This window comes from Athalia rosae, chromosome 2 (genome assembly GCF_917208135.1).
Source record: "Athalia rosae chromosome 2, iyAthRosa1.1, whole genome shotgun sequence".
Classification (NCBI taxonomy): domain Eukaryota; kingdom Metazoa; phylum Arthropoda; class Insecta; order Hymenoptera; family Athaliidae; genus Athalia; species Athalia rosae.
In genome coordinates this window covers 3,849,177-3,874,051 of record NC_064027.1, presented here as the reverse complement: position 1 = coordinate 3,874,051, position 24,875 = coordinate 3,849,177, and the positions used below count along the sequence as shown (strand labels likewise).

Sequence of the window (24,875 nt, the reverse complement as noted above, 5' to 3'; positions counted from 1 at the left end):
TACTTTATTTTCGGCCCTAAATTGGACATGTTTTTTTGTTGTTGTAATTCATGTACTCCAACTATAATCATCAGCGATAAACAAATCTACGTTTTTAATCAACAAGTCATCTAAAAATCACTATTTCGAGTGCTAGCTCCCGTTACGCCGTCTTATACTCGACTCAAGACGATGATCTGTATTCACAAGTCGCTTTCAGCGCTAAAAATAACCAACTAGTTTCTTTGTACGTCGAATTTTCTATGTGGAAAAGTCCGACGCTCGTATAGACCGAAAAAGAACTTGCGTGTACGGGATAAGGAATCTACCAAGAAACCGACAACGCTCGATAGGATCGGAGAGACACGTTTGCGGGTAAGCTCAAGTAATCTCTTCGAATTAAGAAGATACTTTATCCTATTGTAAGGTCACGTAATTTTCACAAATCGCACGGTCTTAAAGTACAAAACTGACTTCAACCCCGAATAATATTCGCCTTAATTGGTAGGTGAGTACGTATATTACCGTCGGAATTCAACAGAGTGTTGAAATTTAGATTCAACGAGTTGCTTTTATAATAAATTGTTGTAACAACATCACGCCCTGGATGGTATGTATTATTGTTGCACAGGCGTTAGAAATACGAATGAAGGAGGCAACATCATGCGGGCGTAAAGTCAACCCGGAACAAATTTATAACAGCTGACGCCATACCGGGACTGCTGTACATACATGATTGTGGATGATAGTACCTTATTATCCTTGATTATAATTACGATCGTCAGCCAATCTAACCGCTAGTTGAGAATTGTCTTTTACCACATCGTGCGTACGTATTACAGATGCATGTGGACGATTACCATTTCGAAACACATATTGGCGTCGAAATATTCGCGAATAGATAAAGAATAGATCCGAAAGCAGAGCCTTGATACCGCGACACGTGGCTTCATCAGACCCGGCAAACTCTGGGGTATGAGCTGTGTCGAAGAATAGTCGCCGGCGTCTGTTGTTTAACCACGACTACGGAAATCGGTTGAAATTGTGTACAATTTGCATGACAATATTGGTGGGAGTTCGTAGACGAGGCCATAAGTAGATAGGATTTCAATCGCAACGCCGCCATAATTGTGCAGTTTACCATCATTAGCGTCAACCTTATCAACCGATAACGTGACGTGGTGATTTCGACCGACAAATATCTCACCCAGTTTTAATTGGTATACTCGAGATATCCCGACGGAACTAAACCTTTCCAATCGATCGGAACCGACGATATAATGACGCAATTTGGAACCTCCCCGCGATTCCTCGGGAGACCGGAATCCGAGATGAATATCAATTTATGAGGTCACAGAGGAACACCTCGAGTCGTCTAATTTTTCTCATTCGTATTGGTATTCAATTTTCAGTCGAAGCGGAGAGGAACTCCCCCGAAATTTCAGAATTGATTGCGCTCCACTCTAAACTAGTTTGTTTCGAAGTGCTCGTTAAAAAGCTATTCGGCTTATGAGTATTAACCACTTTCACAAAAATGTTTTCATGCCGATAATCGATCGACCTATCCTCATGCCACGACCACCACGATTCATGCACTGGACCGACCCGACGCGACGTTATTTTTCAGATTCAGGTGAACAAGAGAAAACAAGATATCCGTACAACCCGCTATTGTTCGATTCATGGGGTTCAACACATCCAGATGAGTCACCAGACCGCACCAGTGCGACGACTTTGTCATGGCAAAAAAATTAAAAAAATAATGTCATGTGTTTTTTCGTGGGGACCTTTTACTACGCCTACTGACTTACGGGTGTGTATATCTGGCCTTTGGACAATTTCTTCGTCATCGAGGCGCGAGCATAAATTTTTGGCTTATTTAAATTTCGACAGTATGCGGGGGCGAATATCGCACGAATCGTTGTCCACATTAAACGGAATTACCGAACAATATTTCACAGCCAAGTGATTTATTCGAACGAAGCCTGGAACCAAGTGATTCACGTGATCATAAATTATGTTCGCTTCGCGATGCCGAAGTTATTAATTAATGAGCCTGCATAACGAATATATTTAATCTACGATTTCGAATCATGTGGGTAACGATTTTTTCAACTACCCGCAGGATAGATAAAGTTACTGAAATCCCTCGCTATTTGCAACGGGCGAATCCGAACCAGTTTTGATTGTTTCCTACACGTTATACACCGAGACTACTTTGTCACGGAACTTACGTGCAACTTATCGTTGGCAATGGCCATCGATTTTTATTTCACCAGATGACACGACGCCTTTTGTCCCAGAATCACAACTCTGATTGGATATGAAATGAAAAAAAAAGGAAACGTATATGCAATGATCGATCGACCCACCGGAGATAAGAAACACATTGAAGATCTATGAAAGTGGGTAAAATCAGCTCAACGATCTCAACCAGATTTACGTCCTATCATCTCAAATGTTGAGCTTGTTTCCGGAGAGTAATCTATAGACGATACAGTCTAACGACCGCGTTAGGAATACCTTGGCGCGCTAAGTTCGCGGATGCAATTAGCCGGTCGCGATAAATGGACGATGCTCTGTTTAGAGATCCGGATTATCTGCAGCGGTAATTAACCTCCGGTTTCCGCATCCATTTGTCGATACGCCTAACGTAGTTTAAAGTTATTCTAGGAACGAACAATCGATACGTCGTTATGGCGTGGAGAGCAAACGCTATAACAATAAGACGGATTAGTCAGGCGATCTGTAGGCATCTAATTTTTTCCTTGGGCGAGGCTAAAAAACAAAACTTGAACGAAATGTGTTTGACGAATTATTATTATTATCATTGTTACTTTTTTTCTTTCGACTTACAATGTTTTTGGAACACCCGCGGGCACTCGAGACACGACGAATACCATGCCACTGATCCGCATCACTCCGATTTCTCACCCTCTCATCTTTTTCACCATACGTACTTCGTCTGAAAAATGCCGATTGATTCGGATATCATATTATGTCAGAGAGTTCGGTAACGTCGACTCTCTCTCTTGGGTGTCCCGATAATGGATCTATTCTTTCTTGTAACCTCTATTTGAGACGCATCGGATTTCGACTGATATAAAACAGGTCTCGCTCTCAATGAATTTTCCATGCGTCTCCTGGAGATACCCGCAAACTCTTCCGAAGGAGTATAGACCCTCTGGCCCACGGTGGTTTCCTGGATTCGTTGCCGTCTAGACTGCACCGTATCATGAGCAGGATGCGAGGGCGAGTGACGTTGATCCGTCACATGGTTCATCAAATATACTTTAGTATTAGCATCGACATTCGTGTTGTTTTTCGGTTTCATACCTGGGCCAAAAGCGTTTCGATCTTCGTTCACCGTGTGACTCATCGTATCTCGCTGCGAGACATTATCTTCCCCAATGCGATTCGGGGAAAACGATTGCAGGTGATCTGGATACCACGGGGGATATTGCTGCCGATTGAGGAATCCCTGCTGATTTCGTCGTGATCGTAACCAAGGTGGCAAACTTTGTTGCAATGATTTCAGATGAGTCTTTTTAACCACTGCCGTTGGCTCGGTCAGCTCCAACGAGGTTTCCGAAGAAGCCAGACGTTTCCTCGTTCCGGAATACACCAGTTCGTCCGAACCATCGTCGTCGAAAATTGAAGGTCGAGTGGTCGGTGGTGGTGCTGTCGCTTGACGGGCATTGATGACCCGGATCTTCTGCAATCGCTGCAGTTTTCTCTGGTGATGAGGGTCTTTGTTGTCGCACCGGACGACGCTCGCAGGCGTCTTGAGCAATAGTTTGTCCTTCGAGGTGGTCGTTGGGGGGTCTAGTTCTTCGCGACTCGTGCACTCGGCACCGTTGCACTCCGATTCGTTGCTGTTTGAATCATCAGGGCAATCGTAACCGTCGCAGTCGTCAGACTCTTCGGTATCCTCATGAATGATTTTGGCGCAATCGATTCCTGAACAGTTGAGAAGGTCTTGGGTCGGGGTTGCCTCTGAACAGTTCTCATCTGCGCAACCGTTATGGGGATCTTCAGCGGCTTTGTTCGAGTCGGAACTACAATTTGTAGGATCGTCGCATGTTTCGATCAATCTTTCGGGACAGTTACCTTCGACTGCGCAATCGCTTTCACTGGTCGACTCGCAATCAGGTCCGGAACACGCGTTCGAAGGGCAGCCGCTTTCGCCGGAACAATCTTCTGGTGATGTCGTCTCGTGAACTTTGCGCTCCTCGGATCGACGATTAGGAGATTCGGTCATTGTAGTGCTCGTGGTCCGATGCTCGCTAGTTGTGGGAATGGCGACTGTAGTCTGCAGATCCAGCTGCCTGGTCATCATTGACTTTATCTGTGACATAGATGAAGATGTTGGCCTGGTATTCGATGTGCCACCTGACAGAGTGTCGAATCCTTCTTTCGATGCATCCGAGACACATTGGTCACCTTGACAATCATCGTCAGTCGCCAGTTTCGTCTGAGCGATGGTTGTGGTTTCTTCGGTAGTTGTCAGTTCCTTTTTTATTCGCTCCATCGATCCGGGTTTCTCGGATGGCACAAATTCTCTCATTATTTTTATCGTTTTAGGGCTCACAGTCGTTGCTAATTCCCTTATTTCTTCTATCGTTGTAGGTTTTCTGGTCGTTGTGAATTCTCTTCTAATTTCCTCCATCGTTACGGGTTCTGCAGACGTCTTGGAATCCCTCATTTGTTCTACCGTTGTGGATTCAGCGGATTCTTTGAGTTCCCTTATTTTTTCCGTCGTCGTAGGTTTTCCAGTCGTTGTAAATTCTCTCCCAACCTCCGCGATTGTCGTGGCTTCTTGAGTCGTTTTGAATTTTTTATTAGCGTCCTCCGTCGTCTTGGGTTCCTCGGTCGGTGTAAATTTTCTTCCGGTGTCTCCGATCGTTGTGGGTTTCTCAGTCGGTATGGATTTTTCAGCTATCGTCATTTCTCTTCCCATGTCCTCCATCGCAGTAGATTTCACAGTCACTGCGAAATCTCGACCAATTCTCGCCGTGGTATCTGTCCCCTGCGTTGTACTTCCTTGCGAACGCGAGACAAATTCTTCTCCCATTGTCACGGTGATTTCCCTTTCATGCGTATCTTCAGTCGAGGGTCGTCCGGTGGGCTCAAGTTTCACCGTTTCTTTCGATTTTGGCATCGACGATTCAGTCGTCGTTTTCCTGTTTCTGACCAATTCGAACAGTTCTTCTGTCGTAGTTGGTGCTTCTGTCGTTGTCTTCGGCGGTACGACTCTCCGATGTAATACAGCAGATATTTTAGCCGCGGAAGTTGTTGCGGGTGTGACAGGTTCATCGGTCGTCGTATCTCCGGAGGATGACTCGGTGGTAACGAATTTTTTCCGAGCCACAACTTCCGTCGACTCTTTTTCGCTCTCTATCGACTCGGTCGGTTGTCCGAAGCTTTTATCGAAGTCATCTTTCGGCGCGTCGCAGTTATCGGCGTAAATCGACCCATCCTTACTCAAGTAGCGAAAAATCTTTTGAATATTGGACTGCGTGGCAGCATTAACGAGCGCGCATTGAGCGACGATTTCTAGACCGAGACGCAGACAGGCTCTCGGATTATTGCACAGAATTTCTACCGTCACGTTCTTAGAATCCCAGAGGCTATTCCGTGTCTCGTCTATCAACGTCACTAGATCCGAAAACTTTGGAACATTTCTAAGGTTTTCGTAAGCGTCAAAAAGTTCCAGTAACTCGTTCAGATTGTTTATCATGTGACTCTGGTGCCAGAAACGAGCGTGAACGTGGAGTGCGGATGCCAAATCGACAGCGAAGTTGATGTCTCTTATTTGGCCCAAGATTTCCATCAGTAACTGATCGGGTCCGCTCTGCAAATACTTCTCCACCTTCAAATATCTGTTCACTATATCGTAGTCTACTATTTTTTCCAGAAGATAATCTCTAGCCTCAATGACATCGGCGTCGACAAGGTCCGGCGGTAGAACCAAATTCATAAGGTAGTCCAAATGAATTGTACCGTTTTCGTAGACCGAGCCAAGAAGCTCTATGTTACGGCTTATGGCCTCAACTTCGCGTACGACATGTTGCGACAGTACGGCAAAATCTTTGTTAGTTTCACCGTCGTACATGGTTTTGTGTCGGTCGAATATTGCCTTCAGCAGTTCGCTGACCGTGTGAGTACGCTGCAGTGAATGTCTGTCTATCGGAATTTCATGGTGTTTGGTTTGCGACATCAATTTGATCATGACGTTCCTTTCCGCTGTGCGTACCTCGTCGTCAAAACTGTCGTACTGAACGTTGTGCAGTAGTCCGGATAACAAGCCAACCGTTAATCTGAGGCTACCCGACTTTAGGTGCGTGAGGACGGCAGGAAGTGAAAATCTCTGTGGAAAATACTCCTTTAAATGGCTGGTTTTATAGATTTGTCGAGTTATGTTCACTACGGGTGTCGACGTGACATGCGGATGAGAATAATCATGCTTCTGAATGGTCATGCAGACGAGAGAGCTCTCCTTCAAACAGGTATGAACGTTTTTGTTAATGTGTCGGCAAATTTGGGTCGGTCTGGTATCCGGTCGTGCCAGAATACTCGGTACAATATCGAAAATATTGTATTTCCTTTCGAGAGTTTCTTGATAGACTCTGTAGAGAGCTTCGGTTTGCCCGATGCTGTAATCGTCGTAATGGTCGTAGACGAGAGAGCCAAAACTATCGAGGATCTGGAGGCGTAGGAGGGCCCCGTACTGCAAAATGTGTTCGACCGCCTGTTGGAGGGTGTAACTCGGTCTGTAAACCGCCCAGCTATCGAACATCTCCAACATCTGACGAGTTGTTCTAGCATGTTCCGGCTCGATTCCAAAGGGTTGGTCATCGTATCGTATATCGGCGTAGTTTATGTTGCCCTGTAACCGGGTATCATGAAATACTCTAAAGTCTGTAACAACGATCGATTGAACGAATATCGCGCAAGTCGATAAAAACCAATGGAGAAATTATGTCGCTATAAATGAGGAATAAATAATTTATCCACTCATCCTCAGCACAGAGATCTGCCGCAATGACCGCTGCGAACACCGTTTCCTTTCTAAACCCTCTCGTGATATTCGCAATGTCTTCGTTAAAATCTCCACGCGGGCATATAAACCCACCCAAGTATGTTAATACTTACTGTCGCGAATTTCGTGTACACCAGGGCGATAATAAACACGATAAAAATATTGAAGTTTAACTTTCCCAGGAACAACATCGCCACCGACAAATCAACCCGCGTCCGTCTGTCGCGTATTATACAGTCCCGGAGTGACCTGTCACCAGCTTATAAAATCTACTCTACTCGATGCATGCACATATATACCAGCCTCGGGAACTGATCCGTACACGAGCACACACACACTTAAAAATTTATGTACAAGCCAGTTCGCTGTTTGAACACACATTCGTATCCCGAATACATAGAAATTCATATGCGCCGAATATTTCACATGCTGCAGTAGCAGTTTGAGTCGAGCTTTAGATTCAGCCCCATGGAATACCTCTATAAAAGTCACCGGTGCAAACGATTTAGATTCACATTTGCAGTGCGAGTTCAATTTCGATCTCCGAAGTCTTCAACCGGTCCGCTGTAAGATCGGTATAGATTCGGTTTCGATTCTCATACTATCCTTACTAACAATAGGTTTTCGGCACGAAATCGTCAGGGTAATGGAATAAGACATACGAGGGTGATTGAGGAAGAGTTGGCCGCTGGTAGAGGGTGATTTAAGTTCGTACGAATCGATTGAGACGAGCATTTGGTTCGAACACATATTTGCCATCTTCGGGTCTATGAAGCGAAAAAAGACGCCACGTTCAAAGGTAGATGAAAGAGTGGGTGTTACGTATTCTACGATTGCACGGCTTGTCGTAAATACAGCCGAGGCCAGCTTTGTATCAGCATGCAAATTGTAATTCAATTTTAAACGATTGCCGATGAAATGTTCTTGATCAATTCATCGAAATAACCGCGTCCTATGTACGTCGAATAATAGCGAATATTGATGGAAATAAATGGAAATATAGTAACGACTAATTTCATGTTTCAATTTATATCTACACCGTCTCAAATTTCCATGGATTCGTCGTAAGTCGTTTATGCGAGTTTTAGAAAGTGAATGTTTCTTGAGAGTTGTCATTCACAAATTTAATTCAGATGCACGGCTAAGAAAAGCAGAACGTTATTTCTGCAGATTAAATTACAATGATTACGGCAAATGAGAATCCTAGCCGTCAGAAAGAGAATCAACTTTAATGTTCCTTCAGAAATAAATATTATACTGTTATGTGCATTAATTAAATACAATTGCGTTTGTCAATGATCCCGCGATAAACGTTATTCTGTTGAATAAAAGAGGAAATTAATTAAGCGAACGATTCTTTTAATTATTTCCAACAGCTCTACATGTAAAGTGAAAAGCGAATTGCGACTACAAGGTATATCGCGGACTTCTGCGCAATCTGCTAGTATAGATACTATATCGATATCTTTATAACCAGTAGAAACAAATTCCAACCAATATTCAATCGACGTTTGAATTATTGTTGATACAATTAGCAGTAAATCGTAGGTCGTTGGGTCGCTGGGTACAACGGAGCACTTAATCGTTCGCTCAGAAAAATACGAGGATTTTCGAAGGCTTTTATTGTAAACGCCGACGACCGGTGACTTCAATCTATTTCACCTCAACGGAAAGACAATCCTGTGAGAAGATATGAAGTCAAACTACCAATCTGTTCGTGGCATAATCCTTCAAGGAATAAACGACTCCGAATATACAATGAGATAACAAGTTTTCGTGAACCGAATCGTGTACAAATTACAACCGTACTCGCGGCTATACGAAATCTCTATTTGATTTTTAGGCGATAGAATGATTTTTTCATCACAATGTGGAAAGCCCCTCATGATAAATTTTCAAAAATTTATTTATCCAAACGATATCTGCGAGCGGAATTGCAGTCCTCAACTTCTAGTCTGTACCGACAAATGGATTTTATTAAATTTACAATCCACCGATTCACATATGACATATGAATTTCAATGATATATTGATTATTGCTATGACATGAGTTGAAACCACTTGAGCTTCAGTAATTCTCTATTGAAATTATAGATTCGGGAGTAGTAGACATCAACTACGAGGGCAATAAAAATCTCTTTTCAGATTTGCATATATGACTTCACCCCATCGCCTTATAAAGCGACGAGCTTGCGAGCGTTAATATATCTATATTATTAGTGAATTCATCTTTCCTTAAATTGGGGTAACAAAACGAGGAGCGCCAGACCTGCTCCAGATAAAATTCACTCATAACTTTGATAGAACAAATAATAAAGCGGAGGCTTTACGACTGCCTCCGTGTGATTGTTTCTCAACGGTCGCGACGAGAAAGAAAAAATTAATTAAATTCACAACCTGAGCAAAGAACATTAGCCGTCTCCATTTTTTCGTATCTATACTCAATTCGTGAACACTCTTCAATTATGTTTAAGCTGCGAGGAGAAACACGCCCGTCGTTGCGGTCGCGACGAATCGCACCGAGGGATCAATTCCGTCTCACCTTTTCGCCAACGTTAATGCAATTTATAATTGTATAGTTGCAATTCCGGCACACTGTGTCTTCGCCATGTTTCCAGATATATTTTACATCGCTTCCATCGGATATCGAAATAAAAGTTTCAACAGTAGTCGACAAGTACTCTGTAGCTACTCACTTCCAACACAGCTGCAGGCAGAAGCAGACCTCGAAAGTCCCACGAAAACTTCCAGATCAAACATCTGAATTGAATAACTCCTGAAATTCAAGGAAGTTACTCACCGTTTTTTGATTAGGCAATTTTTTCACAATATTATGGATTGTGTAATTTGAATTGCATGAATGGCGTTGACCAAAAGTGAGCTTATCCGTTACCAAAATACAAGACATCTTTATTATCAATTTATACAGGTAGGATCTGGTGAAAGGATACAACAATAGAGCCGTCGTTCTCAAGATAACGCATGACTTAGGCCTCGACTTTTTCGTTGTCACTGAAGCCCTATTATGAGTTTTATCGATGGAACTTCGACAAAACTTCGATGATACTGCTGCTATTGGTTCAGAGACAAACACTTTACACTAGACTAATTGTAAGGTCTGGTGAAAAGGAAGTCTCACCCCAAACCTTTTACTTTTACAATCAGCTACAAAGTTTTTACGGAGGTTTCATCAAAAGTCTTTCAAGAGGATCCAAGTTTTGAGATTATTCTTCATAATTCTCGTGTTTGCGCAACAGCCTGTACAAGAATTATTGTCTTAAAAATTTCTAAAATCGCAACAAACGTTGCATCTACGATTTTTACTAAAAATAATCCATAAATGTCACAATAATTTGCTGCATCAGTATTGTGCACCGGAAACTTATATTGCACTGCATTTTGTCTTCATTCAGTTGTTCATATAGACTTATCACAGTCGTAAATTTTATGCTGATCGTCTGTGGTATAATATTTATAGCAGGTTCGAATATCAGCTCCACGCACACACGCATGCGGAAAAAATCGTCACTGGTCTTTGCTAATATTAACGAATCGTCCCTACGACCCATGGTGCATTATATGTTCGGGTTTTCTTCATGCACTGTTTCACGAATTCCAAAATATGCTATTTAACTGGTGTTTCTACGTAGGTAGTATGTAGGCACTTTAGGTAGGTATTGTACTGGACTATCTTCCCGTATTTTTAAAACATAATCAATTATTGTGTTCTACAAACCCGAGTGAGATTTTTAATAGGTAATCTTTCGATGATATATGTATATTACAACATTTAAAAGTTAGTATATATACATCTTGACAAAACTAAAATATATTCTCATACAACAGAAGAAACAATCATACTTTCCACCGTGATCCTGCTATCGTTCTCAAGTCACTACACACGATCCTATAGAATTAAGATCCTCAAATCGGAGTTAGATATCCAACATATTATACATTATACATTATACTTATCTATCTTCAATGTGTGCGACTCAAAATGATAACAGCACATAATTCACGAAACTGATAATAGTTCTCGTTTTTCTTTACCTTCGTACTATACATCCAGCCAAGCCACTTTTTAAATGAGAATAGGTGATTTTCATACGTTCGAAATAGATCTGATAAAACGGGGTGAGTCAAAAAAAAGTTTTTCAAGTTTCAAAGTTGGTGAAGGACAGGCATCCATTGGAAGCAACATGCAGACATAGACTACATCTATCCTAGATTTTTTAGTAAATAGATTAATCAGATAAAAATGTTATTCAGTTCTTGAATTAAAAAAAAAATTCTCACCTCACCATTAGTGATGCAACGACGGGCATTACGTCAATGTGACCAGCTGAAAACGCTCTTGATACAGAAAGCACGAATGATAGAATTCACGATTGGTTTCGTGAAAACTGTATATTTTCTCACCGAAAATGTTACTTACTTTTACCACTTGGAATCACACAATGTGAGCGTATACAGTTGGTGAGTATGTGTGTATTGTGTGCACATCACAGCGCGTATGTTCAATGACATGAGACAAGACGTCGTATGATTTTTGTTTGCTCTATTTGCGCAAGAAGAAAAAATTAAAATATGTCAAGAATCGATGAAATTGAATGATGGACCAAAAAAATTCATACATACCGACACATTCGACCATATTTTTGGCGCTCAAGATCTCAAATCATTGAACGTGCAATATGATTGATTATTAATGATAGACACGTCAAATTACGAAAATACACAATAGTTGGATTAAGAAATATTATTTGCGTCAATAAAACGATAAAAAGGTTGTGTGTGTGTGTACATTAAAAAGTTACAAAGTATAAGCGTCTGAATCACTTCCCATGCAATTCACAGTTGTAATTGCATTACTGAATTGGAACGCCGATGAATTCGTTGTACAAATTCTAAACATCTCGAAATTAATTTCTCACCGTGGCATCACAAACGTTTCATAGACAAACTTTCGATCATTGTATTCTTTTCAATGAACAAATAACTGACCCATTGCTGCTGAAGTCAGATTGCGAACAGTGAATGAATGAATACGATCAGCTTTTACGAATAGATCCGGCTATGGTACGCCCATGTATCACAAATTGAGAAAATATGTCATCATTATACCTACACATAGTTAATGAATGCAGTCAAAACTCACACGGTAGTTAAACACGCGCGCTCTCTGACTAAAAGATACTGACAAACGTTACATCTCTTGACGAACAGAAATTTTAGCGACTTATCTTCAAAGTAAGGCAGGGAATGGCGACTGGTTTCGAAGGAATACACTATCGCGGTAAACGTTCTTCATATCACACGCGATACCTCACACCAATCAATCGTCTTTTTCACTCACACGTTCTTGAACTTGACAAGTCCATCATTTCATCTACATCATATGTATAGTCTTATCGCATGTAGGGTTCAATATATCAAGTCCGTATTTGAAATAAAATTGAGCAACGCACCATGCGATAACTCAAACGGGGGTGTAATTTCCCTTGGGTGTGTAAAACAATTTGCCAGTTACCATACGCCTGAGAATTTCAGCCAGTATTAGTTTCTTTTCTTTTTTAATCTTCTTCAACACTCCTTTATTTTCATGGGCTCGCCGTGACAGGTACGGTAGCACTTCCTTTACAGGTCCATATGGGATATATTTATACACTGAGTATCCCGACTGACCTGTAGCAAGATTAGTGCCATTTTTAGAATTTCCATTCTCAAGAATGACCAGTAGCGTGTAATTCTGATCTAGCTCATCTTACCAAGAGGGAATGTCAAATAATCGCACATCCCGAATAGCTGGCCGAAGCAGATTACTTTGTCTTCTGGGGATATCCCAATTTCCTTCATTCTAAGACACGAAAATTCAACTATTGATTAGTAACAGATGTGAAATTCTAGCTCCTTCAGTTAACAAAAACTCATCAATTTCTCACTTTTCTATAGCAAATCGGACTGTGTCCTCATTGTGTGTGGCGACCATGATACCAATCTTTTTAGGATCTATGCCTTTGTCTTTGTATCGTTTCATTCTTCGCAGACATTCCATAAAAGTCCTATGATAAGATTCGTTTGTTGCTTCAAATGTGGGATTAGTCGGATCTGGATATCCCATTGCAGCTGCTCTGGCTCTTTCCTGAAACACGTTGAATACGAACACCATTTTAGAGTGACATTTACTTAAATTTCAAATCAACATGATTACCGGACCGTTTTACCAACCTGTTCAAGATAAGCCCCCCGCACAAGTTTGGCACCGAAGTAAAAATTTTGCCGCTCCGCCTGTTCGAGATCAGTCTTGACTTCGTTATAGGCATCCTGGAGGTATGTCTGGTATGTGTTGAACACCACGGCCTACGAGGTAGACCAGATTGAGATTGAAACGTGCATTCAATGAAATCTCTGTAAGGACAGACACTTATTGCACCTTTTCTCTTGTAAATAATTTACCCTTTCTGTATTGTATTTTCGCATCATTTCTAGACACAGTCGAGATATCGCTGGTTGAAAGTACGTCTGTTCAGCATCAATCATTATCCGGACATTCAGTTTGTCGGCCACCTGAAAGTCAAGATAATTAGATTTGCAATATATCGTTTTGTTCGTTCATTATAGGCAGATGAAATAACAGTTAACCGGGTAAAATATGTAATACAATTGAACTCACCGCTACAATGGTATTCAATCTCCGCAGCATGTTCCTGAACATTTCTTCCTCCTTGGCAGTGAGCTGACTCATGAGCCTCACCATTTTTCCAGTCCGTATGTCTGGAACCTGGAAAGTCTCGCTCAGTTCATAGTTCTCATCCAAAATGCCGCTCCATGGGAATAAATGAATGACGCTGCGAGATCAATTCTATGTATTATTTGCAGAGCAAGAATTTTCATCTTCACACAGCAATATGCTTGTGATTTTAGGCGCACTCAAGTAATAGATGTACCCATATGTTTGGTTCACATTAAGAATCAGGAATTCGTGATGCAATAAGCTACATCTTCAAATATTATCCTCAGACTGCTAAACTACGTGTATTTTGAATAAAAAGAGAGCTTGAATATCTCGGTAATTAAGAATTTACGCAAATATGTCTGTAAGACGATGGTCTTCGACTATATGAATAAATTTAAGCGAAAGCTCTTCAAGGGAACCACTTCAAACTTGAAAATTCCTATCACAACGATAATATCCAATTGCGTGATTATTTTTGGATAAAATTTCAATAGTTTCTGATTTGTGGTACAATAATTCCTACAATTCGACGACTTGCAATGAGATTTAGTGTAAATCTCGTTCGATGATTATGCTTCGAAGTTTGTTCATAAGCTTTCAGGATTTTCTAATTGTAGTTCGGAACAAATTGTGTAAGATAATTATGTCAGCAATAAATTCAAAGAGAAAGAAAAAAAGAAAGACGAAAACACTCGTTTATAAAAGCTGTCTGTTACGAGTTTAGGTATTATAAGCCAATTTATGCAAGATCTTTTCATAGTATGGTCAATGTTTGTGAGTACGAATGTATGTACCGGCTCTAGTTTCAAATCGTTTAGTGCTATTTAAAATCTGAAAACTCGGGAGAAAAGCATAAATAGGTGTTAGAGAAGTCCGATCGCGTTAATCCATGCATGAATCCGATACTCGATACACACGTAATTTTCATTAATTTCTTACTTTCTGCACGTCCGTAGAGTAGCCGGAAACAAAACAAAAAAAACCAAGTTAAACTTCGTCTGTGATCTCAACTTTTCGAAAAACTATCAATGTGTACTTATAAATCGTCAAAATTAAATATAATTTTTGAGTGACTGCCGGATTATCGTGTCTTTATCCTTTTCTGTATGAGATTCAAAGAGCAAACAAAATGAACATTTTTTCATAGTGGTGGGACTGCACCCTACGTTCTATAGATTTCGACAAACATCATTATGTGACTGATAATATACTGCATACCCTTCCTTGTCGGCCTGAATTTTGTCGAGGAATTTTTGTACTGGTATTTCATCTCTGATACGTGCTTCCTCAAATTTTTTTCTGAAGTCATCAGGTTTAGCGTGGTGCGCCAATACCGCCCCTTCCCCTCCGACAACATCGGACATATATTGACGTGCCCGCATGATTACTTCAGAAAGTTGAAGCTGCACAAAGACATTAAAGATACTCGAGGTAAAAAATGAGCGCAAACTCCCATAATTGTCGGTAATTTTTTTATTTTCAATAATAAAAGATCAGCACTGACCAAAAGTTGAGGACGACCGAGAGCTGTTAATTTGACGGCAATTATACCAAGACCCATGGAAACCGCTGAAAAAATAAAAAGTGTTTAATAGCACAGTATCTAGAATCCCAGAATTTCAGCTGAACAAAAAAGAATTCGTCGAGATAAAATGAATTCTATTTGAACAATTGACCGGGTTCGAAATTCGAGCTTATTGTTAGCGGTACTACATCGCGATACGAAATACTGCAAAATATATTACATAATTGAAAGGAGAAATTCAGACGAGTAAACGGGACTTGTTCGTAATCGAAATCACACGAGACATACAATACACATCAAGCTCATTCCAATATCATGCAAAGGATATGCAGCAAAAATATGCACCTCTATGCACGCAAGATTAAAAGTATGAAACCTACTAGCACAAGCCTCCAGGGCTTTAATGAATACGTCCATATTACGTTCACACGAGGCTTCATTCAGGTAGAAGTATGTCCTAGCTGAAGATACTTTGTATCGACGATCAGCGAATGATTTCTCCACGTGATACTTCTTGATTGTACCCTCTTTTTTTTCATCACCTGCCTCCGATACCGAAGCCCTGAGTAAAAGAAGTTTAGTAAATATACCTGATCTATATTGATTTCTATCAATGGATATTATGCTTCTCCTTTTCTGAGGTAAGAAAGCAAACATCCTTCTATGTATTGAACATAGGACTGAGGGATGAAATAACATACTGAACTTCACGCCGCTCAGCTTCTTCTTGCGATAGATCTTCTTCTACAGAATAATCGAGAAGTGGTTTAACGCCGAATGATCTGAGCCTGTCCAGCACTGGTGTGATCTTTTGTTCATCCTCTCCTGCTACGAAATGACCATAGAAAGTTGATTTCATGAGAATTGAAAATAATCTGTCCCCCAATATGTTGTTGCACAATTTCGTCAACTGCAACAATAAGATAGATGAACTTTTGAGTGAGTATGAAAATGAATGAAATATCAGCTTCGCGAATAGTTATCATCGAAATTACGTATGTCGGTCACACGTGGGGCAATTTCGTATTCTCCCATAACTGTTAAGAATAATACCTATTACTGAAACGCGAATGTTAAAAGCTTGTCAAGTTTGGTCTATTCCCACCTTTGTCATCTCATACGTGCAAATACGACTGCAGAACATTTTGAATATGATCAACATTCTTTCGGAGCAACGGTCAAGGCGTCGCCGAACGAATTCTGTCTCTATTATTAAGTAGTCGTGTCTATTTTACGCGTAGTTTCGCAAACTAAGTACAGCCTGAATCAAAATAGAAATAATTCTAACTTAGCCCACGAGAACCCAGGTTTCTGTGATCTAGACACTGACTGTGAGAGTTCGCTACTCGAGTATAATGATTTGCTTTATCCGTTCTCAGATGTTCTACGTGAGCATTAGAAGATTCCGAAGCATGCTTAGTTATTTCGAAAAATCTCTCCGAATCTCGCACGACCGACGAAAAACGATTTCGATTGAACTGTGGAAGGTTCGAAGTATCTATTGAAACGAAGATGAGTCAATTGCGGACATGCGACATTTGAATCTTCGAATCTACGTTAGATTTTTTCACGAGTGTATACGTGGGGTAGAATTCCAATTGATTTCAAGTAAATTACGCTCGAGCTTCATCTTTCTTCGTGCCCAAAATTGTCCTGTCGATACGGCTGTCTTTGATATTCGATTTTCGTTTTTCAAGCAGCGCTTTCGTCCGGCAGGTATAAGACGTCCGTATCGGCTGGTACATGGCGTCAGCCGATTTAATTTTAGTCCACAGTCAGCAGCTGTTTTCAAGTCGGATGCCTGATATTTGAAAGTTAGCTAACAGCCATAAAATACAGTAACCTCATAGCGTAGAAGCCGGTCTTTTTACACAAGGCGTTTCCGTAAACTTCTCACAAATTTATGCATACGAACGGTGACAACAGCAAAACCGGTCGGCTTCGAATTTTCGGCTCTTTTTTTGGGCCACTCTTTCGGCATACATGCCCATTCAAAAAAGCATAATGTCGAGATTCGACCACCGTTCGGTTAGGGTTCAGGTTTTTTCGTAGCGAAATGAGTGGGTATTAAAGTTAAAAAGACACAGACGTCTAAAGTGTACGTATCAAGAATACCGCAGATCGATCTACATGGAAAAAATAGAAGCCGGTAGTCTATTCTCACCATTTGTTTACGTACAAGCAATAATACATATTACATTCAATTAAAGTATCCTTGCGTAAAACTAATTTGAACATCGGAAGAGTACGTATGTATGTTAATTAAATTCTACGACAAAATGCGGAACCAAATTTTTCTATCAGTAGGGTGCTAATTGCTTAGAAGCCTACTTGATAAGACGCGAGCTCTTGGAAATGATTGGAGCGTAGGTCATCGAACTTATTTCAACGGATTCAGCCGGCTGGTACATCGTTATGCATATCAATTCGTTCGTCTTGATAGTTTTAGCGTAAAATTCTTATGGAAAATAGTTAAGAGAAATAAACCTGTTGAAACGTTATTTTATTCGAACAATATGGCGCCCGATCAACCATAATAATTATGAATAATATACGTACATATATGATTAACTTAAAATTTTTCGAATTTTGTATATCACGTACTGTGTAAATTCAATGAATTTCTCCTTCTGTTTCTTCATAATTATCAGAACTCGTCGAATCAGGATTATAAGTTTATAAATTTGATTGTAGAATGACCATCGTGCATTGCTACTTTGTGAAACGCGTATAGGATTCAGATGTTGCAGTTTTAATAGATACTTGGATTCTCCGATTCGATTAGAAACGATTACTGAAGTGGATTACGCGCTGTCTTTACCTGCCGCACTTGAAATGGTTTTTCTTTGACAAATAGACATAGAGATAACATATTAAAGCAAAGGCTAGCTAATCTCTGATCAATGTTTGTGTTGAACTGTTCGTATAATTATGCACCGATGCATTTCATTTCCCATGTATAAAACGATCCTAATATCTGTGTTGTTTTATATTGTTGTAAATTGGATTATTTCACGTGTTGACTCGGACCAACCGGAACCTTGACATAAATTTTTAATACGAACAGAAGACGAAAACAACGTCGGCCTATTTCTATTTTCTTTTCTTTGGCATATTTTTCCGTAGCCAAAAATTCGTGAATTGACGTACAAAAAAGATATAGGATACTCGCAGACCCACAATTTTCTAGAGTGGTACCGCAAATTTGTATACGATCAATATCTTCAGTAAATACGGTTACAAGATTGTGACTCTTATGCAACATTCGGGCAGAGCACACATTTTCTAGGTTGACAATTATTGACCTACCATTAGGAGCTATGTAATAACGAGATTTAACAACCATCAATCGTAGTTCGAAGTTGAATTTGTTTTCTTTCGGTATAACACAATTATAGATGTGTGCACATGTATGTATCTACATTCATTATTCACAGGCACTAATTTTCCAATCTCACACCTCCGTGTATGTGCATACATACCGCACCGAATTGTGAATATCGTCTGTGAACGTCGATGCTCAAAAAGGAGCTGGATAAAAAAAAAAAGGTAGTATGTCAGGGCATTCGAAATTATATAAATGCGCCTCAATTATGCCACATCTCAATTACTCGTGACTAAAATATTACCTGTTTGATGGAATTCTATAAGGGTTCCTAAGATGTGCTGTAAATTTCGAATGTCCTTCGAACCTATGTTACGTACAGATTACAGTTTGCAAGGCCGGAAAAAAGAATCGTGCAGGTGAGAATTGGCACTGCCAAGAATTGGCGCCAAAAACAAATGTTGCAACACTATATTCATACACCGAACACACCAGACGTACAGATTAGCAATAATATTCTCACAACAATACTGCGGTTAATACATTTTGAGGGAAATGAGGAGCCAACTTCGCAGAAGTTCAGAAACTTAGCAAGTTCAATTCAGCCAGAAATTATATAAGCGCTACGATTTTCCACCGGACTATAACATGATAATAATTATTGAGACTAGGCAATGTAATGTTACCAGTCTTGATACTTTTTCACGTACAAGAATTTTGCTCCAGTTATTTTCGTTAGAAAAAAGAAATAAATGAATGAACAGCGAGGTTCAACCGAAACGATCATCAGTGGTTGCGATTGAACTACATAGTACGATGGAAAATTTTTGCGTTCATTTATTAATATTTTGGATCTAACGCAAAAAATAGAGAAAATAAAGATTGACCACAAAATCCTACGTGGTTCGAAAAAAAAAAAAAAATTCAATCCCCCGCCATCCCACGTTGTTACTCTTCCGCTATCAAACATATGGCACAGCTCGCCTTGCCTCATGCACCATGGACACGTGTGAAAAGCAAATGCCAAGGCCGAGCAAATCGGATTTATCTACGATGGCTGTGCCTAGGGGCTGCCGAATACGCGTGCACTACTAGACGTACACGGAGGCTACGGATAAAAATAAGAAAGAGGCTGCACGATGGTGGAGCTATGGTCGCCGCCCGAAGCTGTTTTATTTTCTAAATTATATTAACATTGAATTTGTGAAGAGTGGGAAAAAAAATTATGAAATGAAAAATAGGTATTGGAAGAGAGTAAATTTAACCCATCGTGCGAAATCGCTTGGTGCCTGTATAGCAGAAAACTTTTCCGGGTCAATGCTACTCGTCCGTTTCACCCGAGAGACAATCTCATATTGAACAAATCAATGTGCCAGCTATATGCCAATATTATGTAATACGTACAGGTGGGCGGCGAAATCTAGATACGCATAAGACAGGTACACACAGAAACACATTACACAAATACACAGAATTCTCAAATTTTCCAAGTATAAATAGATTATGTAATAATTGATCATCGTGTGAAGGAATTCATCAAGTGTATATCCATGTCATTTCATACTTATCATTTCGCATGAGCCAGAAATTTATGTCGTGTATAACAGCCGGCCATTTAGCGCGAGGAGATCTCACTCGAGATGAGAAAACCTAAAAATTTTGACTGGCCTACGTTTCTTCAGAATTAGATCGGATCTATAGAGTACAAGGCAAGAATTTTCTCGACCGGATCATGGCCGTACAACATCCTTGCAGAGAATGTGGAATCGGCTGATTTGCTACACTTACAAGACATCGCTAAAATCAAAAAATTCTACACATATAAGGATGACGTATTGTGATAGTCAAAGAAGCAAATAATAATTACTTGGTATTAATATATCGTAATATATTCTGCCACTACATAATGTGAAAAAAAAAATGGCAAATAGCGTCCATAAACACATCGAACACTTGAACAAGCATATTCTATATTGAATTGAATATATTCTACAGTCAATACTAGGTGTGTGTAGCTGCGGAGCTAATATAGTTGAAATTTGGCAATATTTCTTCCTTGAAAATAGGTACCTACGTGAATACACGTGTACATATACATACGAGTCGATGAGACGTAGAAGAGGTAGATTTAAATAAAAAAACCTAATAGTCACACGTGATGGTTCCTCACTTTTTCGCGTTCCTCCATCAATGATATCTGCAAATGATCTATACGATTAGACTTGTCATATTTGCACGGAATTTCATCGGAATTTTCCGTAACATCGCGCTACATGAAGATTAACGATAGACAGAGTTGCGAAAAATCACCTCCCATCGTGATATTCGTTAGCATAAGTGAACTGCCTCAAAATTATTCACATTTTTCATTATCCAAAACTTTCCACCTGCGTGACCTTCAATTCCGTGAAGTAATAAGTTTCTTACACTCATCGGCGATTAATTTATACATTGCTAATTAGGCTATATAGCACGTATCGAGTGGCCGACAAAATTCCGTGAGACATCTGATTACACAACCCTGGATGAAACACAGTTGCGAGCACTATATAAACTGCAGTCCGTAAGTTTGCTAAGAAAAAAATACATGGGATAAATTTTGAAAGCATGTCCTCGTGATAATCCAAAATCTATAGGATTTATGGCTAACAAGTATGATTTGCAAGGATAAAACTGGAGCGTTTGACTCGACGAATGACTGTATGTCCGACTGGAAATACTATGACTCTGGACTATGTAGGCACTGGACAGCTTCGTCTGATTGTGAGCTGTAACGTGTTATGCAATTTATTGATAGAGCAATTTCATTCGGTACACCGCCTACGACTACGGCTGGTACGAATACAGCTGGATAAAAGCAAACACTGGTCGCTCGTGAAACATGAATACATTTTCATGAGCTCCGTTTTTTCTTTATTAAAAATATCGCTTTTAATTTTGATGATATCATAAGCGTTCAAAAATCGGTTTTCATCTTCAAAGGACTTTCGAATAGCATGTACATTTTTTTTTCTTCTCATTCAAACTGAGACCATACGAGTAATTATATGAAAATTAATTCTTTTTAAAAATATGTTAATTAGATAAAATGTGAAATATTTCAATACAAAACTAAATTCCAAGCTCGTCTGATACATAAAATTCGCACACCGAAGTAGAAGAGACTGAAAGCTTGTAACATTGCTATCGTTGTTCATCCTGCGTCTCGTCTCGAAGCACCTAAGTCACACCTTTGGAAACATAAGACGTGTAGAGACAGTAGTGCAGGTGGAAGTGAATGAACTCGATACCCTGTCTGCAGTGGATGAGCTATGTAATCTAACGCATCCGCATTTAAGTTCGCACTGCACATCCACAGAAAGGTGGGCGGTGGATCTGACCATTTTGCTCGAGATGGAAGGGTCACACGCACCAAACAAATTGTTGAAAAATCGGCCATTGCTGCCAAAAGTCGCGATGTAGAAACACTCAGACCAACGACACACCGATGAACTTTTCCGTTTCCTTTTTTTTTTTTTTTATAATTTTCAATTTTTGTAAGAACATCCGGATTATTGAACTATGTGTTTCTCTTGTTCATCAAGGAATGAGCCACGAGTCGAACGATTGCGTGCATCGTCGGACACCCTGTATAAGTATCATCGTCAAGGCCACACATGATATAGCTACCTTTACATTTTTCATTGCAGCATAATTCAAGTGAATTCTTTGGAACAACCTTACGTAATCGCTGCGTACTTAATATTCTACACCTGCACATTACCGAAAATTTAGACACTATTGTTCCCGACTACAGCCTGATTGTATAATTTTTTATCATCGCTCTAACGATACGCCTTTACACTAGTACGTACAAGGTATGATGGTAAATTTTTTTTATCGCACATGCATGCCGGAAGTAAAACCGGAAAATGTAGCCGCAAAATCAGAGCTCGACATTGACGGGGTTAACAATCAGCGATAATGAGCGATTTTCGTCGGTCCTTACCACCTCCGAATTGTTGGTGATTCAATTACGAGTATCACCGAATCATGAATAAGGATATGCAGTTACTTAAAATCTCTTTAGCATGCTAACATAATATAAGCCATGACGATTCCTGCCAGCTGTGGTTACCTATTACGCTGACGTAATAATATGCTTACAAAATACGACAGAACATACGTACGTTCTACAGAATGAGAAAAAAAGGAGTACAATACGAACGAATAACTGGTGCATTCCTTCATCTTGTTAAAATCCCGGCCGATGCTAAACGTCGGTTGACAAGTGACTGAATCATTATATTTTGACGTTGAAGAGATGCTGCTAGAAAAATCGTGTCGCTTGTATAATCTATCTATAATTATTAGCTCTCGTTCCCTCTCATCGCGTGAACCTTGGGAGATTGGACAGGAAATACCATTAGCATACAATGCGCAGTGTACACTATATGCCCACGAAATCGGAATATAGTATGCATACATATGTAGGTAACATGCTGACCCCCATAACTAAACATATGGTTCCCATCAAATTGAAAACCGTTGACTACGTTGAATGAGTTTGTGTTCCGTATGTTTTGGATTAAATTCAACGAATGTCGATATGGAAAATGACGCTTTACTATTCGTATGCGAACTTTTTTATCTGATGGACCAACACCAAATGAGCGAAAAAAGCGCGTGTTTTCGAAATCGAGCCTCGCGATCTAAATCGTAGTTGAATGAATTCATACCGGTGAACAACGTCGACGCGATGCATGTTGTGGACCACGACGATGAACAATTTCTTTGCTGAATATTCCTTGAAGAATTCTTCAGTCGAAAGGATCTTTTCCAGCTTGATCTCGGACGCGGGAGACACGTTTATAATAGTTGTACTTTTGAAATTAAATTCTTTGATGACCTACCGTAAATATTGTATCCTGCCGAACAATATAACGAGATCTGCTGAAAAATTTCAACAGATTCTGGATGTCGACTATTTCCGGTCAAATCAGGCCCAATAAAACAGGCAATTGAATAACAGTGGGCAATGTGCAGATCCTGAGTGTTTTGATCATACTGTATCTCATTGTCAGTGAAGATTTCATGCAATTGACTTGTTATCGGCGTGAGTAGCATTGAACATGCGATCTTATTTATCTACTTGTACCTGCGACCATATTCACCCTTGAAACAATACCATCAAATAAGGAGTTGAGACATGTTTTTTGTAACTTCGTTTTATTAAAATTTCCTCAAGCTGTGTATTCTATTACGAAAAATCCTGTGATTTTTCCAAATTCCTGTTCAATTCCTATAACAATTTATGGACTTACCTGAAAATTGCCAGTTCATGGTTGAATTTTATGAAAATTTTGGAGTAAAATAAAAATTACTTGTCGGATCCTGATTAAATCAGAAAAGTGCATGCATACCCCTTTAGTAACCATCATATGAACTACCAAAGATTCCGCATCAAACATATACTGCATGTCTGCATATTTCGTAGGTACCTCGTATTGAGAGACGTGGTTTTGCTACATACCTTCATGTTATTCTCGACAAAAAATTCTACGGAACATAGTTGGTAGACGATGTAAGCTCTAATGAGTTCCTTGGTGGTCTTGCTCTTGTAGGAAGCTACGGGGTCGTTGAATGCCAGATCTAGGGGGTCAATTTGCCTTGGAACTGGTTTCATTGTTCCGCTACTTCCGCCACCGATTCCACCCCCGCTGGCGCTGCTTTCCGTAGATGCCGCCGCTCTCGTCGTGATAGTCCTTCGTGAACTGTCATGATCCCTTGTTTCAATGACCTGCAAAAGCTGGATCGAACGACGTGCAACGTTCTCCGAAATTCCTCCCGGAAGCGCAAGTTGCAAGTTTTTCCCGAATTTAGATCCAGCACAACACCTTGGCACAGATCTTAAAAACGCCATAACTAATTATCAGCTGCTGTCGCACAGTATATTGATATTTTTTATATTTTTAACGGTCGAACGCTTCGCTCCGGTTATTTAACACGGGTTTTATAATCCGAATACATTGACGCCGTTCCTTTTCAACATCAACGCAAAGACGATGGACGCTGGATAATTTCTAATAAATTCCGTAAACCGTTTTCTGAACGGTTTTTGTACGTCTGATTTGAAACAACGATTGAGATTCCTCAAATTGAGAATAGACGGGGTGAGCTAACCTGCCGCGACCGAGACCGAAGGCCTCAATAGCTAAAGGCCACACACTCAAACAGCACCCAGCAGCAGCGACCCGCAAAAACGGGGAGGTGGAGTCTTCAAATA

The 24,875-nt window shown here is 40.1% G+C and overlaps 2 protein-coding genes and 2 long non-coding RNA genes across 5 annotated transcripts; 1 reads left to right on the top strand and 3 right to left on the bottom strand.

Annotated features, from left to right (window-relative positions):
• Positions 1–2,781: 2,781 nt before the first annotated feature.
• LOC105694054 lies at positions 2,782–7,294 on the bottom strand. Its single transcript, XM_012414385.2, has 2 exons — positions 7,135–7,294; positions 2,782–6,868 (listed from the first exon to the last, which is right to left on the bottom strand). Exons 1-2 carry the CDS (start codon positions 7,210–7,212, stop codon positions 2,981–2,983), a joined length of 3,966 nt encoding a protein of 1,321 aa, XP_012269808.2. The 5' UTR covers positions 7,213–7,294; the 3' UTR covers positions 2,782–2,980.
• Positions 7,295–9,910: 2,616 nt separating this feature from the next.
• Positions 9,911–24,867, bottom strand: LOC105694038 (proline dehydrogenase 1, mitochondrial). Of its 2 annotated transcripts, XM_012414352.3 has the most exons (12): positions 24,123–24,867; positions 15,987–16,195; positions 15,666–15,847; positions 15,265–15,329; positions 14,979–15,163; positions 14,700–14,702; positions 13,698–13,872; positions 13,481–13,591; positions 13,253–13,384; positions 12,967–13,166; positions 12,793–12,881; positions 9,911–12,709 (listed from the first exon to the last, which is right to left on the bottom strand). In XM_012414352.3, the coding sequence occupies exons 1-12, from the start codon at positions 24,510–24,512 to the stop codon at positions 12,504–12,506; spliced, it is 1,947 nt and encodes a 648-aa protein (XP_012269775.2). In that variant the 5' UTR covers positions 24,513–24,867; the 3' UTR covers positions 9,911–12,503. The 2 variants fall into 2 exon arrangements, with proteins under 2 accessions (XP_012269775.2, XP_012269777.2); XM_012414354.3 differs by lacking the exon at positions 14,700–14,702 and having other exon boundaries at positions 24,123–24,863.
• Positions 18,392–21,640, bottom strand: LOC125499901. Its single transcript, XR_007276941.1, has 2 exons — positions 18,915–21,640; positions 18,392–18,816 (listed from the first exon to the last, which is right to left on the bottom strand). It is a non-coding gene; the product is annotated as an uncharacterized LOC125499901 (long non-coding RNA).
• Positions 23,335–23,985, top strand: LOC125499902. The gene is made up of 2 exons (XR_007276942.1): positions 23,335–23,466; positions 23,560–23,985. It is a non-coding gene; the product is annotated as an uncharacterized LOC125499902 (long non-coding RNA).
• Positions 24,868–24,875: the final 8 nt, after the last annotated feature.

Coding starts and splice junctions, on each gene's coding strand:
- LOC105694054 (XM_012414385.2), bottom strand. CDS start 7,212: ATGTTGTTCCTGGGAAAGTTAAACTTCAATATTTTTATCGTGTTTATT. Junction 6,869..7,134: donor TGTACACGAAATTCGCGACA/GTAAGTATTAAC, acceptor ACCCGGTTACAG/GGCAACATAAACTACGCCGA.
- LOC105694038 (XM_012414352.3), bottom strand. CDS start 24,512: ATGGCGTTTTTAAGATCTGTGCCAAGGTGTTGTGCTGGATCTAAATTC. Junction 16,196..24,122: donor TTGTCGAGAATAACATGAAG/GTATGTAGCAAA, acceptor TTATTGTTGCAG/TTGACGAAATTGTGCAACAA. Junction 13,385..13,480: donor GAAAATACAATACAGAAAGG/GTAAATTATTTA, acceptor TCTACCTCGTAG/GCCGTGGTGTTCAACACATA.